Raw genomic sequence first — 16,575 nt, 5'->3', positions numbered from 1 at the left:
TTTACGGTTACAGAAGTCAACAAATGAGAGCGCCTGGGGACACACAGGGCCTGGGATAACCTCTACATCACCAGAGGAGTAGAATGAGGGTGCGGCGAAAGGCTTTCAGAACTGGTCGGCTCCCTCCCTCTAGTCAGGTTATGTTGACGACTGGCTCCCTCCCTCTAGTCAGGTTATGTTGACGACTGGCTCCCTCCCTCTAGTCAGGTTATGTTGACGACTGGCTCCCTCCCTCTAGTCAGGTTATGTTGACGACTGGCTCCCTCCCTCTAGTCAGGTTATGTTGACGACTGGCTCCCTCCCTCTAGTCAGGTTATGTTGACGACTGGCTCCCTCCCTCTAGTCAGGTTATGTTGACGACTGGCTCCCTCCCTCTAGTCAGGTTATGTTGACGACTGGCTCCCTCCCTCTAGTCAGGTTATGTTGACGACTGGCTCCCTCCCTCTAGTCAGGTTATGTTGACGACTGGCTCCCTCCCTCTAGTCAGGTTATGTTGACGACTGGCTCCCTCCCTCTAGTCAGGTCATGTTGACGACTGGCTCCCTCCCTCTAGTCAGGTCATGTTGACGACTGGCTCCCTCCCTCTAGTCAGGTCATGTTGACGACTGGCTCCCTCCGGTCAGGTCATGTTGACGACTGGCTCCCTCCGGTCAGGTCATGTTGACGACTGGCTCCCTCCAGTCATTTGTGTGTTTAAATTATTTAATCAAATAGCATGCTTAAAGCATCAGACAAGTTCAGTACATATAGTTGATTTTATTAAAACACATGGGGTGATTGGTAGAAAGAGCAGATGACTCTTGGTTGACCAAGATGTATTTTAGTTGGGGACAGCACTAGAACATGATGTTGGGGCTCCCGAGTGGCGCAGAGGACACTGCATCTCAGTGCTTGAGGCTTCACTACAGACACCCTGGTTCAAATCCAGGCTGTATCACAACCGGCCGTGATTTGGAGTCCCATAGGGCGGCGCACAATTGGCCCAGCGGTGTCCGGGGTAGGCAGTCATTGTAAATAAGAATTTGTTCTTAACTGACTTGCCTAGTTAAATAAAGGTTACATTTAAATACATTTAAAAAATAGAGTTTCATGACAATCCATTTTTTACAAATCCGGCAAGGCACCAATTTTGAGAAGGGTTTAAAACAAAGGTTTCAAACCAATTCATGAATGTAATTTAATCTAGGTATGTCTTGCCTTTAATGTAATGGCATGAAAAACAATTGGCTGAATATTATACAATGACTTATCAACAGCTCTAATAATTTGCCTCCACAGGAAATCTACACTGGCAGTTATAGAATATACTATATATCCTAGAAACCTGGTTAAACTATCATTATGACATCATGGATGAATTCTAGAATATACTATATATCCTAGAAACCTGGTTAAACTATCATTATGACATCCTGGATGAATAAATTTGAGTGGTTACACTCCTCCTTCCCCCATCCCTCAGCTGTTTACCAAACCAAGCCTCTGGGCAGCCATTTTGTTACTGTTGAAATAACTCACACAACCCAGCAATCTGCCGTTCATACAACAACAAAGCTGTCATTCCACCACTGTTTTGGTTATAAGATGATTATGGGGTTGGAGAAATGTAACTACTTTCAAATTCATAGACAGACCTATGGATGCAAGGACTGACCATCCATGATATCAACATTATAGTTTTAACTATGTTGAGGCTATACAGTGTTGGTTTACATTTCTAAACATTGGAGTAAAAAAAAGCTTATTTGGGGTTCTGATGGGGTACAACAGTTGAACTAAGCTCATGAGACATGTGTTATATTCTTCAAGAATCAATGGCTATAAATAACTAATATAAAAGTCACAATATGGATGTAGCTATTGCATATTTCCACTTTAACACCACACATCAGTTCAACAACTGCAGAGTTTGTGCCTCTGTATTTAAGACAGTACTTACTAGTGTTAATCAGGGAACGGTTTCTCAAAACCATCTTATGGCTAAGTTCACCGTTAGAACCATTGGATGCCTTAAGATGCGTTTGGGAAACCGGGCCCAGATGTCCAGTTTCCTCCTCTATCGATGTAACAGTCATCTCCCCCTCTTCCTCTTTCACTCCATAAACTGCATCCTCCTCTTCTTTTACTGTAACATCCTCCTCCTCTTTCACTCTGAACGCATCTTTTTCTTCTTTCACAGTAACGGCCTCACCCTCTACTTCTTGTTTTACTGTGATGTCCTCTTCTTTAACAGGAGGAGAGTAGCTCAGTGACCGCATGGTCGGAGATGTTAGCTAGCTGGGCTAATGCTAACTTAACCAGCCCGCTAGCTGAATAATAACAACAACACCGTAAATATGAAATTAAATCGGATAACTAACTAGACCACAGAAGTGGGTTTTAAACACAGAGGCTAATATACACTAACGCGTCTAAAGAGCTTTATCGGTTCGGCTATTTTGTCTAGCAAGCTACCGTGGTGTCTGACTAACTGTTGCTTCTGTTGAAAGAAGAGTTCCGTCCACTAGATTATACGTCACACCAACAGCATCGCGTTAAATTCCCAGACCGCCATCTGCTGACTGGAGTGGGTAACGCAGTTGAGTAAAATGTTTATTTTGTCAGACAAAAGTTAAAGGGTAGGAATAAGGGACATCGCTGGTCCTAAAATATTCATTAGCCCCCCCCCTTAAATAAATCAATATCAGTCAATATATTTTTTCTGTGACTTTTTTTTTTTCGTCAACCGTTCCATCGCATCTTAAACTTCTAGTCCCTGGGCAGGTTATTAAAAACAATTACAACATAGACAATCATTGAACAGTGAGCATACACAGAGCAACATAGGACAAGCAAGACATAGCATAAAGACAGAGCAACATAGGACAAGCAAGATGTAGCATACAGACAGAGCAACATAGGACAAGCAAGATGTAGCATACAGACAGAGCAACATAGGACAAGCAAGATGTAGCATACAGACAGAGCAACATAGAACAAAAAGCAACAAGACAAAATCTATAAAAGCAACAAAGTGTTTCCACACCTCACAAGCTCCAGACAACAGACAACATGGAAAGTGGTAATACACAGCTAGGGATTATGTTCACAAATCTGATTGACCTTTAGCCATGTCTTCATGCAATTTGTGAAAGTGTGATGTGTGGTGCAGTTATGTGTGTCTGATGGCAGTGTATTCCAGACATGGGAAGCTCTCACAGAGAAAGCAGATTTACTAAAGGTGCTTTTCCTTAAGGGAACTATACAGTCACCTCTCATGACAGACCTTGTGGATCTGCTGCCATATGTTTGGGTTTTCTGTTTAACAAAAATACTGAGTGGAGGGGGAGCGGAGGGGGAGAGGGGGAGCCAGGCCATTTAGGATCTTGAATACAAGACATGCGTCGGTGTATTGCACAAGATCTTCCCAACTCAGGAGCTCATGCTTTCTGAGGATGTAACAGGTATGATTTCATCCATCTCAAGGCATCGGGGGAAAAGTTGAACTTGGACAATTTTGTGATGAGAATCTCATGGTTAACAGTATCGAAAGCCTTCCTTAGGTCCAGAAACACAGCCCCGACAACGCCCCCTTTGTCCATCTTGGACTTCACATTTTCCAGAAGAAAGAAGTTAAAGCAGAAGAAAGCAGTTATGTTATAAATACAAGTTCAATCTGTCCTTCAATGCACATCTGTTGTGCATTATAAAAACAGAGGAAGAAAGAGGAGGTGGTGAGAGAGGTGTAAAAGACAGAAAGGGAAAGAGGTAAGCACATAGGAGCAGGGAAGGCAGCACATGATTAATGAATCACAGTGCTACATAAATATTCTCTCAGTTCATCACAATTACATAATAGTGTCTCTCGTCGGCCCAAAGGTTCTTAAAAGCAGGTGAGGTGGTGATGATGGGACTGGGGGTTGGCATCCTCTCACATCAAAACATACCTGCAGACGAGAGACAGATGGAGAGAGAGAGCATGTTTAAACCTTGTGTTTTTATTTTTTATTCTAACATTGTTAGTCATCAATCAGGAGGTGAAATGTAAAACTGACCTTGGATCATTAACTCTGGGACTACTGCATCTCTATCTGTATTTCAATGTAAAGCATCTCTTTAATAATACTTCCTGTATAATATAAACTGACCTTGGATCATTAACTCTGGGACTACTGCATCTCTGTCTGTATTTCAATGTAAAGCATCTCTTTAATAATACTTCCTGTATAATATAAACTGACCTGGGATCATTAACTCTGGGACTACTGCATCTCTATCTGTATTTCAATGTAAAGCATCTCTTTAATAATACTTCCTGTATAATATAAACTGACCTGGGATCATTAACTCTGGGACTACTGCATCTCTATCTGTATTTCAATGTAAAGCATCTCTTTAATAATACTTCCTGTATAATATAAACTGACCTGGGATCATTCACTCTGGGACTACTGCATCTCTATCTGTATTTCAATGTAAAGCATCTCTTTAATAATACTTCCTGTTGACCTGACCAAGTGACCTCTCACCTCTGATCATGCTGTGCCCTCTATGTAGCCAGTTCAGATGCAGGAGGGGTTCGTCGACACAGCTGATATAACCTAGAGGATTTAGGGAGAAGAGGAGAGAGGGATGAAGTGAAGGAGAGAGACTGTTATTGAGAAAATAAGGTAGTTAAAGCGACAGTGTTCAACAGGAATCTGTGTGTGGCCTCACCTGGTGTCCACACCACACTAAGTGGCTGCAGAGTACTTTATGCTGAAAAACATGAATGGACACACAAGGACAAACAATACAGCGTAGTTATAGAAATAATGAAGTGTCTTACTATTCTCCATGGTTGGCCCTCTTGCCTATTCTTTGAAGGTGGAAGGAGCCACAGTTATACACCTGAGCCTGTTTACTGCACAACACAATCCATCAATCAGATTGATACATGTGTGTGTAGGTGTGGGTTATAGGGTGTCTAATTGTTCTACATTTTTTCAATATGGGTGATTTAAAATAGCCTGTTTTTGTTCTTGCACAGACATCACACCCTTACCTAAACAGCACCCTCACCTGAGAAGTAGAAATCAAAGGGAGAGAAATTGGGACTTGAATAACTGCAGTTGACATAGCTCAGTAAATGGAAGAATACTCTTATTGCAATGTGAATGGCTCTTAAAAGAGCTTTTGGTTGTGCATAGTGTAGTCTATGGTGTTGCCAGGGAACAGCACCCTCTTTGAAGAAGTAGGAGGTGAAGATCTCCTGCACACGGATTGCCTCTCTTGCTGCGTTGTTGGACCCCATCCTTGAAACATCCTGCAGAGCAGCAGACTCCTCCTCTGGCACACGGCGGCGAGCTGCAGATCCCCTCCTGGTCCTCGTGTCCATCCTCATGAAGTTACGCAGGACACAGGTAGCCTTCACACACCTGAATTCCTCCAGGAGGCAGTCCCAGATGACCCTGGTCACCCAACCTTGCAGTGCCCTACACGGTAACTGTAGGCAATCGTTTTGAAGGAATCTCCAGTTACAAGGTATCTGTAGGAATATGGAAGACAATGTAATTACTAGACTGTTACATCACCAGGTCATTGTGGATTACTAAAGTATAATGTCCCTGATAACAAATCATGATAACATTGGATTGATAGATGCATGGGCACACATATGTACATGTGTAGCATGTGACAATGACAGAATCATATCAAGGATGGCATCACAAATGAATACATAAATACCACTTGAAGCTTGATGATGAGTTGATCATTTGAATCAGCTTTGCAGTGTGAAGGCAAAAACAAAAATATGCCCCTCTTTGAGTCCCCAGGACTGAGAACCACTGCTCTTCATTGAGACCTCTTCATATGTAGACTGGCTTTCATAGAGCTCTTTATCTGAGGACAGAAAACCTCACAAGAAACAGACTTCATTATAGTCAAATTACACCACACTGAATATTATGTTACTATTATCTCCATCCTCACTTCTAGGGACAGGAACTACACAAAAGTACCTGCCCTATCCAGAATAGCCTCCTCTCTCACTGACAGTTGGGGCTGCTATCCTTTCACCCTCCTCCATGGCTGTTCTACATTTGGAGTTTGTTTTTTTACAGTGATAAATAGATAGCTGGTCTGATGTGAAGGAGGAGGTTGATCATCAGGAGTCAGATGTGAAGGAGGAGGTTGATCATCAGGAGTCAGATGTGAAGGAGGAGGTTGATCATCAGGAGTCAGATGTGAAGGAGGAGGTTGATCATCAGGAGTCTGATGTGAAGGAGGAGGTTGATCATCAGGAGTCAGATGTGAAGGAGGAGGTTGATCATCAGGAGTCAGATGTGAAGGAGGATGTTGATCATCAGGAGTCAGATGTGAAGGAGGAGGTTGATCATCAGGAGTCAGATGTGAAGGAGGAGGTTGATCATCAGGAGTCAGATGTGAAGGAGGAGGTTGATCATCAGGAGTCTGATGTGAAGGAGGAGGTTGATCATCAGGAGTCAGATGTGAAGGAGGAGGTTGATCATCAGGAGTCAGATGTGAAGGAGGAGGTTGATCATCAGGAGTCAGATGTGAAGGAGGAGGTTGATCATCAGGAGTCAGATGTGAAGGAGGAGGTTGATCATCAGGAGTCAGATGTGAAGGAGGATGTTGATCATCAGGAGTCAGATGTGAAGGAGGAGGTTGATCATCAGGAGTCAGATGTGAAGGAGGAGGTTGATCATCAGGACTCAGATGTGAAGGAGGAGGTTGATCATCAGGAGTCAGATGTGAAGGAGGAGGTTGATCATCAGGAGTCAGATGTGAAGGAGGAGGTTGATCATCAGGAGTCAGATGTGAAGGAGGAGGTTGATCATCAGGAGTCAGATGTGAAGGAGGAGGTTGATCATCAGGAGTCTGATGTGAAGGAGGAGGTTGATCATCAGGAGTCAGATGTGAAGGAGGAGGTTGATCATCAGGAGTCAGATGTGAAGGAGGAGGTTGATCATCAGGAGTCAGATGTGAAGGAGGAGGTTGATCATCAGTGAACCTCTAGGATTGTGGCTGGGCTGGCGTTTACACTTCCAGCTTGGTCATATATTTTGATACATTGAATGTTGATATTGTGAACCTATGTTATATATTTGTACCTCCTGTTTAATGAAGTGATGTCACTAAGTACTTCCCCAATATATACAGTGCAGTCGGAAAGTATTCAGACCCCTTCACCTTTTCTACATTTTGTTACGTTACAGCCTTATTCTAAAATGTATTAAATCATTTTTTCCCTCATCAATCTACACACAATACCCCATAAGACATCACATTGCCCCATAATGACATCACGTTGCCCCATAATGACATCACAATACCCTATAATGACATCACAATACCCCATAATGACAAAGCAAAAACAGGTAAATAAATGAAACATTTTGTTTTTCTTTCAAAAACAAGGACATTTCTAAGTGACCCCAAACTTTTTGTATAGACCTAGGCTGTTCATTATATACATCTACATGATGTATTGTTACACCATGTAGGAGCAGTATAGACCTAGGCTGTTCATTATATACATCTACATGATGTATTGTTACACCATGTAGGAGCAGTATAGACCTAGTCTGTTCATTATATACATCTACATGATGTATTGTTACACCATGTAGGAGCAGTATAGACCTAGTCTGTTCATTATATACATCTACATGATGTATTGTTACACCATGTAGGAGCAGTATAGACCTAGTCTGTTCATTATATACATCTACATTATGTATTGTTACACCATGTAGGAGCAGTATAGACCTAGTCTGTTCATTATATACATCTACATGATGTATTGTTACACCATGTAGGAGCAGTATAGACCTAGTCTGTTCATTATATACATCTACATTATGTATTGTTACACCATGTACACCAACAAAAAAAGGGAGATTATATTATTTTATACTAATACAATTGCTCAGAGAAAGAGATTTAGTGTAACATGTAATTCTCAAAAGGTAGGGGTCTGAATTATTGCCACCCATGTTTTCAATACTCCAGCACCCTCCCCTTGGGAGGATAATGACACTGAAATGTTTAATGAGATTAGAGAACACATTGGGTGGGATCTTAGACCCTTCCTCCATACAGAATCTCTCCAGGTCCTTGATTTATTTAGTCTGCGCTTATGGACTGCCCTGTTCAATTCAAACCACAGGTTTTCAATGGAGTTCAAGTCTGAAGACTGAGATGGCCATTGAAAATGTTGATTTTGTGCCCAATTAACCATTTCTTTGTGGATGTTGATGTGTCTTGCTGGAAGGTCCTCTTATGGCCAAGTCTCAGCCTCCTAGCAGAGAGGTAACCAGGTTTTGGGCTAAAATATCCTGGTAGTGGGTAAAGTTTATTTATTTATTTCATACAGTCATTTTAGCTCATCTTTATCAAGGGTATCAATAACTAGGTGCTTATTTTGATATCTAGTTATTTGACTGAATCAGAAATACAGATGTGGAGTAGATGTAGAGTTTGTTTTAAATTCTCATAAAAAAAAATCTGAACTAATCAAACAACAATTGTTGCTCTTTGTACGTGTTGATATAATATTCATATTTAATGGAGAGGAAAAAAACGTTTCCCTAAACTGCTTTATAATATTATAATTCAATGAAGAATAAAAATAGTTTTCCCTCCTCAACTGCGTTTCCTCCCTCCAGACAGGAGATGGCGATATGTGTCTTTCAGGCGATGTTTCTAGTGTGACGTATAATCTAGTGGACGGAACGCTTCTTCAACAACTGCAGCCACCTCGGTAGCTCGCTAGCTGACAAAGTCTGAACATTCAAGTTCTTAAGACAATTTCGTGGTTTAATTGCCACTGTGATTTAAACATAGTACTCCATTTTATGTAATATTTACGTTGTAAGTCAGCTAGCTGGCTGGTTAAGTTAGCACTAGTCTAGTCGCTAATGCTAACTAGCTAACATCTCCGACCATGAGTTCACTAAGCTACTCTCCTCCTGCTAAAGAAGCGGAGGTCTGCTGGACGGAAAAAGACGCTCTCGTGAAAGAGGAGGAGGAAGAGGAGGCTGTTTCAATACAAAAACAAGTAGAGGGTGAGGCTGTTTCAGTGAAAGAAGAGGAAGAAGCGTTCAGAGTGAAAGAGGAGGAGGATGTTACAGTAAAAGAAGAGGAGGAAGATGCAGTTTTTACAGTGGAGGATGAAGTGAAAGAAGATGAAGACGTTTTTGGAATGAAGGATGAAGAGGGGGAGATTACTGTCACATTAGAGGAGGACGAAGAAGAGAAGACTGGAGAACTGATTAACACCAGTAAATACAGTGAGTACTATCTAATAAAACAGGGACATTGATCTGATTAACACCAGTAAATACAGTGAGTACTATCTAATAAAACAGGGACATTGATCTGATTAACACCAGTAAATACAGTGAGTACTATCTAATAAAACAGGGACATTGTTCTGGTTAACACCAGTAAATACAGTGAGTACTATCTAATAAAACAGGGACATTGATCTGATTAACACCAGTAAATACAGTGAGTACTATCTTATAAAACAGGGACATTGATCTGATTAACACCAGTAAATACAGTGAGTACTATCTAATAAAACAGGGACATTGATCTGATTAACACCAGAAAATACAGTGAGTACTATCTAATAAAACAGGGACATTGATCTGATTAACACCAGTAAATACAGTGAGTACTATCTAATAAAACAGGGACATTGATCTGATTAACACAAGTAAATACAGTGAGTACTATCTAATAAAACAGGGACATTGATCTGATTAACACCAGTAAATACAGTGAGTACTATCTAATAAAACAGGGACATTGATCTGATTAACACCAGTAAATACAGTGAGTACTATCTAATAAAACAGGGACATTGATCTGATTAACACCAGTAAATACAGTGAGTACTATCTAATAAAACAGGGACATTGATCTGATTAACACCAGTAAATACAGTGAGTACTATCTAATAAAACAGGGACACAAACTCTGCAGTTGTTGAACTAATGTGTGATTTTTAAAAGGGCATTCTACACTTGAATATGTTTTTGTACTGTCGGAATTGTTCATGACGTCCTTTCCTGTTGAAAAGTGATATATAAATACAGTAAATTATAAACACACTGAAGGGAAACAAATAAATGTTTTGAGCAAAATAGTGTTTTTTTAACAACTGCAAACTAGAAGGAGTGAGTGATGTCATAGTAAGGCCTCCAAGGAGTTGGCTTGATGGGAAGTCGTGATGTCATCCAATAGGAGACTGATCTTCATGTGAATATTCATTATTCTTTTTAAAATCCTTCCTGTTCTGTCAAGTTGGTTGTTGATCATTGCTAGAAAGCCATTTTCAAGTCTTGCCATTGACTTTCAAGATGATTTAAGTCCAAACTGTAACTAGGCCACTCAGGAACATTCAATGTCATCTTGGTAAGCTCCTCCAGTGTAGATTTGGCCTTGTGGTTTAGGTTATTGTCCTGTTAGGACAGTTTTTTGTATTCAGATCTCTGAAATGCTCTCTACCTACGTAACATTTAGTGTCTCCTTATGTTACGGTGGGAAAACAGTTTTTATGGGCACAGAAATCCTAAATCATTTCAGAGTTTGCAAATCCAATGGTTCTAACCGAGTGTCACCTTAACTTTATTGACACCCAAATGGATACTGTCATTAACGCGGTTCTTGATCTGAATCTGAATCCTACAGTAGGTCTATGTTGTTGTTAGGTGAAGTTATGGGTCCTACAGTAGGTCTATGTTGTTGTTAGGTGAAGTTATGGTTCCTACAGTAGGTCTATGTTGTTGTTAGGTGAAGTTATGGGTCCTACAGTAGGTCTATGTTATTGTTAGGTGAAGTTATGGGTCCTACAGTAGGTCTATGTTGTTGTTAGGTGAAGTTATGGGTTCTACAGTAGGTCTATGTTATTGTTAGGTGAAGTTATGGGTCCTACAGTAGGTCTATGTTGTTGTTAGGTTAAGTTATGGGTCCTACAGTAGGTCTATGTTGTTGTTAGGTGAAGTTATGGGTCCTACAGTAGGTCTATGTTATTGTTAGGTGAAGTTATGGATCCTACAGTAGGTCTATGTTATTGTTAGGTGAAGTTATGGGTCCTACAGTAGGTCTATGTTGTTGTTAGGTGAAGTTATGGGTCCTACAGTAGGTCTATGTTGTTGTTAGAAGTTATGGGTCCTACAGTAGGTCTATGTTGTTGTTAGGTGAAGTTATGGGTCCTACAGTAGGTCTATATTGTTAGGTTAAGTTATGGGTCCTACAGTAGGTCTATGTTATTGTTAGGTGAAGTTATGGATCCTACAGTAGGTTATTGTTAGGTGAAGTTATGTTAAACACTTAGTGGACAAACCCTCATTGTCAGGCTGATGGCAAAGCTAGCCAAATAGCATTTGAAGTGTTAAGTATAAAGCAGTTGATTTGCAACAATAACACAAACATTATTTTTTTACATTTTAGTCATTTAGCAGACGCTCTTATCTAGAGCGACTTAAAGTAGTGAATGCATACATTTCATACATTTTTTTATTTTTGTACTGGCCTTCAGTGGGAATCGAACCCACAACCCTGGCGTTGCAAACACCATGCTCTACCAACTGAGCCACAGGGAAGACTATTATATTATATTAAACAGGAGATTCAAACGAGCCTTACAGTTATAATCCAAAGTAGTGTGAAATGCACTCATAAGCAACCTGGTAATGGAGGCTATTTTTGCTGTCAGCCTCTGAGAACTCCCCTGGGTTTTCCCCACGGTGGTGAATTAGTGAATAGACACAGAGCTTAATGTGAGTTTCCTTGAGTAGCACTCCTGATCTTGTCCTGATATGCGCTGTAATATTCAGAATACATTGTGAAAAACTAAAATCTTTGCGCACTATTTTTTGCTCCAGGCAGATATACTACATCCATAACTAGTGGTTTCCTCATTACCAGATATACTACATCCATAACTAGTGGTTTCCTCATTACCAGATATACTACATCCATAACTAGTGGTTTCCTCATTAGCAGATATACTACATCCATAACTAGTGGTTTCCTCATTACCAGATATACTACATCCATAACTAGTGGTTTCCTCATTACCAGATATACTACATCCATAACTAGTGGTTTCCTCATTACCAGATACACTACATCCATAACTAGTGGTTTCCTCATTAGCAGATATACTACATCCATAACTAGTGGTTTCCTCATTAGCAGATATACTACATCCATAACTAGTGGTTTCCTCATTACCAGATATACTACATCCATAACTAGTGGTTTCCTCATTACCAGATATACTACATCCATAACTAGTGGTTTCCTCATTACCAGATATACTACATCCATAACTAGTGGTTTCCTCATTACCAGATATACTACATCCATAACTAGTGGTTTCCTCATTACCAGATATACTACATCCATAACTAGTGGTTTCCTCATTACCAGATATACTACATCCATAACTAGTGGTTTCCTCATTACCAGATACACTACATCCATAACTAGTGGTTTCCTCATTACCAGATATACTACATCCATAACTAGTGGTTTCCTCATTACCAGATATACTACATCCATAACTAGTGGTTTCCTCATTACCAGATATACTACATCCATAACTAGTGGTTTCCTCATTACCAGATATACTACATCCATAACTAGTGGTTTCCTCATTACCAGATATACTACATCCATAACAAGTGGTTTCCTCATTAGCAGGGATGAGTTTCTGCAACCAAATTGTGTGCATTGCCCTCGTGCTGCAATTTTAGCAAACACAGAAAGGGGCAGAATATTGGAGACCAAAAGTAGTCTGGCACACTGCTTAGAGTTTCAACAACATGAATAACTTATTTCTAGCCTACAATCATCTATGTTACTACTAATGTGAAAACAAGACAAAATATGACTATTCTTGCTCATTTTAAGACAAATGTCAAGTAATCATTACATTCATTACAGATGTCAATTGTTGTCCAACATCATGGCTACGCTGTTGGCATCACCTTTTACAGTGGATTACCGCTGTTGTGGGCCTTTAATCATCTGTCTGACTTTGTTGTTCACACAGGAGAGATACTGAACTATCGTGGGTCCTCTGGGGAGCCTCAACAACCTCATGATGCTGAAGAGGCAGAGAAGAGTTGCTCCAGATCAGAACACCTCAATAAACACCTGCAGACATCCACAGGGAAAAGAACTCACTGCTGCTCTGACTGTGGGAAGAGATTCACCTCATCAGGCATTAAAATTCATCAGAAAATCCACACAGGAGAGAAACGTTATAGCTGTGATCAATGTGGGAAGAGTTTTTGTCAATCTGGACAGCTGACAGTGCACCAGAGAACACACACAGGAGAGAAACCTTATAGCTGTCATCAATGTGGGAAGAGTTTTACTACATCTAGCCATATGACACGACACCAGAGAACACACACTGGAGAGAAATCTTATAGCTGTGATCAATGTGGGAAGAGTTTTACAACATCTGGCCATCTGACTAAACACCAGAGAACACACACAGGAGAGAAACCTTATAGCTGTGATCAATGTGGGAGGAGTTTTACTACATCTGGCCATCTGACACTACACCAGAGAATACACACAGGAGAGAAACCTTATTGCTGTGATCAATGTGGGAAACGTTTTTGTCAATCTGGACAGCTGACAGTGCACCAGAGAACACACACAGGAGAGAAACCTTATAGCTGTCATCAATGTGGGAAGAGTTTTACTACATCTTGCCATCTGACACGACACCAGAGAATACACACTGGAGAGAAATATTATAGCTGTGATCAATGTGGGAAGAGTTTTACAACATCTGGCTCTCTGACTGTACACCAGAGAATACACACAGGAGAGAAATCTTATAGCTGTGATCAATGTGGGAAGAGTTTTATAACATCTGGCTCTCTGACTGTACACCAGAGAACACACACAGGAGAGAAACCTTATAGCTGTCATCAATGTGGGAAGAGTTTTATAACATCTGGCTCTCTGACTGTACACCAGAGAACACACACAGGAGAGAAACCTTATAGCTGTGGTCAATGTGGGAAGAGATTCACCGATAAAAGACATCTGAACAAACATCAGAAAATACATGGAGGAGTTATTTCATGATATCAATGATATAATGTGACAATGTAGAATGTTTTAACATTGTAGTAGGAGTATTTTAGTGATGTCACAATGTAGAACCCTAAACGTTTGTCCCCTGTTCTATTGATTTCAACATGATATGGATATTAGCCTCAGGGGGGAAATCCAGGCTCTGAATTGAAAGAGTACAATTTATGTGATTTAACAAAAAGTGACTAACAAAAAAAGAGCTGTGTTACACTTACCACGTTGGCGACCCACTTGAATCAAAATGCAACACTTCAAAATGTAGCTAGCTGTTTTCTACATGTTGTCCTCTAACCAGTGATGTACACATTATTCCCAGATTCCGTGTGGTTTTTGAGCTGTTAGTTTTAACAGGACGTGCAACTTCATCTCCCTTCTGTCACACAATTGATCATTCCTTTGTTTAGTACAATTGATCTCATCGTGATATCGATGAGTGATGACAAATAAGTGTTGTGTTCCTTTGTTTAGTGACCCCGACATTTAAATGTATCACTCCAAAATGTAGCTGACTGTCTTCTGCAGGTTGTCCTCTAACCAGTGAGGTAAAATATATCTCCCATTTCCATGTGTGTTTTTTAGATGTGTTAGTTTCAACAGCACGTAGAACCTGATTTCCCCCCTAATTGATATCAGTGATTTATTGCTACTTGTCAAAACAACAGTGTTTTGGTGCTTGTGCAGTTTATAAGGAGCTTGGTTTAAAAAAAAACAAGTAATATGATTATTGTGGCAGATGTTTGTGTATATAGCACATTTTATGTTTAGGTTTTCAATTCATCCCAAACTGTTTCTGCATGTTGGTTATTGATTTAGACACGTTAAAACTGTGTTTTGACATTGGGGATATCCCACCTAGCAAAATATAATATAAAATAATAATATGTTTCCTCTTGAAGTCAGACATGTCTGTGATAAGGACGACTTGGTTGCTGATTGTCTCAAGGGTGGGCAGTCAAAAACATTTGTGTTTTGCGTTTAGCCAGTGCGTTGCCATGGATAACAATTTATTTTGACTGGACTTTTTTCCATATTGGAGATGAGTTTTGTTTGAGTTCTAGAGTTCTGATTCTTAGGAAGAATTTTATATTGTAGAAGGTGAAGCATTGTAGTTGATTATAATGTGGAGTGGAAGTTGTTTTCTGTTGGTGGTGAGCAAACTTTTCCAACAAAAATATAGGATATATTTGTTGTCTTAAAGGGGAAGGTGTTACAGGCTTTGGTTTTTCCATTTATGTTTTGAGGTTGGACTTTAGCACGTCTAGCTCGTTAGCACGTCTAGCTCGTTAGCGCGTCTAGCTCGTTAGCCCGTCTAGCTCGTTAGCCCGTCTAGCTCGTTAGCTCGTCAGCACGTCTAGCTCGTTAGCACGTCTAGCTCGTTAGCACGTCTAGCTCGTTAGCACGTCTAGCTCGTTAGCCCGTCTAGCTCGTTAGCAGGTCTAGCTCGTCAGCACGTCTAGCTCGTTAGCACGTAGGACGCACTGATTGGTGTCACCTCGTTAGTCAGTATGTGTTACACCTGTGCTGGCTTGTCCATCTCGTTAGTGGGAAGGTGTTTCACCTGAGCTGGTCCAGGTTCTATTTAAGAGTGTCTGGCCCAGTGCTCCAGTTGTCTTGATACATGTGGAGAGTCAACACCTTTAGTTGCTCCACCTTTTTGGTTTACTTCCTGTCTTTAAGTTTGGTGTGGGTTTTTCTTTTGTTTTCCTCTTCTTGGGCAGATTTAGTGGGTCTCATGGTGGGTGTCTTTTAGGTCCCAGTTGTTGTTACTAGTCAACTTTCAGTGTCCCAAGCTTATATTTTGGGTTGGATATTGCATCCAATTAACATTTTAATCATTAGTTTTTCAGTTTAGTCTTCTGTTTTTTATCCTCTTATGTTTGTTGTGTACTAAATATTTCTGTTTATTTTCAATGTTTTTAAAAATATTTTTCCTGTGAAGCCATTTTGTTGCATCCATGTCTGAAATGTGCTGTATGAATCAAGCTTGATTTGATTTGACCATATAATAAAACAAATGAACCCAGTGACTGACCAATCAACAGACTGCTGAAGAGGTAAACACCACCCCCGGCTCTACCAGGGGCTTGAGGTGGTCTCCCACAGCTCTGATTATGTCATGTTCTGTGGACTTGCCGTTCCATTTATTGACTGCCCCTGCAACACAGAAACACATTTAGTCATATTATATAAACCACTCAAAGTAATGGATATGGAGCATCTATGGCCTCAGTTACACCTGGCACCTAAATGTGACTTCTGTCAACCGATCACTCCAAGCTGCATTCGGTTCAGATCTACCGGGATGGGCCTTTGACACAGTCAGGCCACTGAATATACATAAGCAATGTAAAGAGATGGGGTGAATGAGGGGAAAAATACATTTGACACAAATGACCTTCATAATAAATCAAATGTTGTTGGTCACATACAGGTGTTCAGCAGATGTTATTGCAGGTG

General features: G+C 40.4%; 1 protein-coding gene and 1 long non-coding RNA gene across 2 annotated transcripts; one reads left to right on the top strand and one right to left on the bottom strand.

Annotated features, from left to right (window-relative positions):
• Positions 1–2,693: 2,693 nt before the first annotated feature.
• Positions 2,694–4,906, bottom strand: LOC145876179 (uncharacterized). The gene is made up of 2 exons (XR_014391449.1): positions 4,509–4,906; positions 2,694–3,926 (listed from the first exon to the last, which is right to left on the bottom strand). It is a non-coding gene; the product is annotated as an uncharacterized LOC145876179 (long non-coding RNA).
• Positions 4,907–8,721: 3,815 nt separating this feature from the next.
• LOC145876177 (uncharacterized) lies at positions 8,722–15,563 on the top strand. The gene is made up of 2 exons (XM_082971974.1): positions 8,722–9,275; positions 13,055–15,563. The coding sequence occupies exons 1-2, from the start codon at positions 8,930–8,932 to the stop codon at positions 14,107–14,109; spliced, it is 1,401 nt and encodes a 466-aa protein (XP_082828100.1). The 5' UTR covers positions 8,722–8,929; the 3' UTR covers positions 14,110–15,563.
• Positions 15,564–16,575: the final 1,012 nt, after the last annotated feature.

This window comes from Salmo salar, unplaced genomic scaffold (genome assembly GCF_965601325.2).
Source record: "Salmo salar unplaced genomic scaffold, fSalSal1 ptg000468l, whole genome shotgun sequence".
NCBI classification, from domain to species: Eukaryota; Metazoa; Chordata; class Actinopteri; order Salmoniformes; family Salmonidae; genus Salmo; species Salmo salar.
This window is presented reverse-complemented; position numbering and strand designations above follow the sequence as displayed.

Coding starts and splice junctions, on each gene's coding strand:
- LOC145876177 (XM_082971974.1), top strand. CDS start 8,930: ATGAGTTCACTAAGCTACTCTCCTCCTGCTAAAGAAGCGGAGGTCTGC. Junction 9,276..13,054: donor GATTAACACCAGTAAATACA/GTGAGTACTATC, acceptor TTGTTCACACAG/GAGAGATACTGAACTATCGT.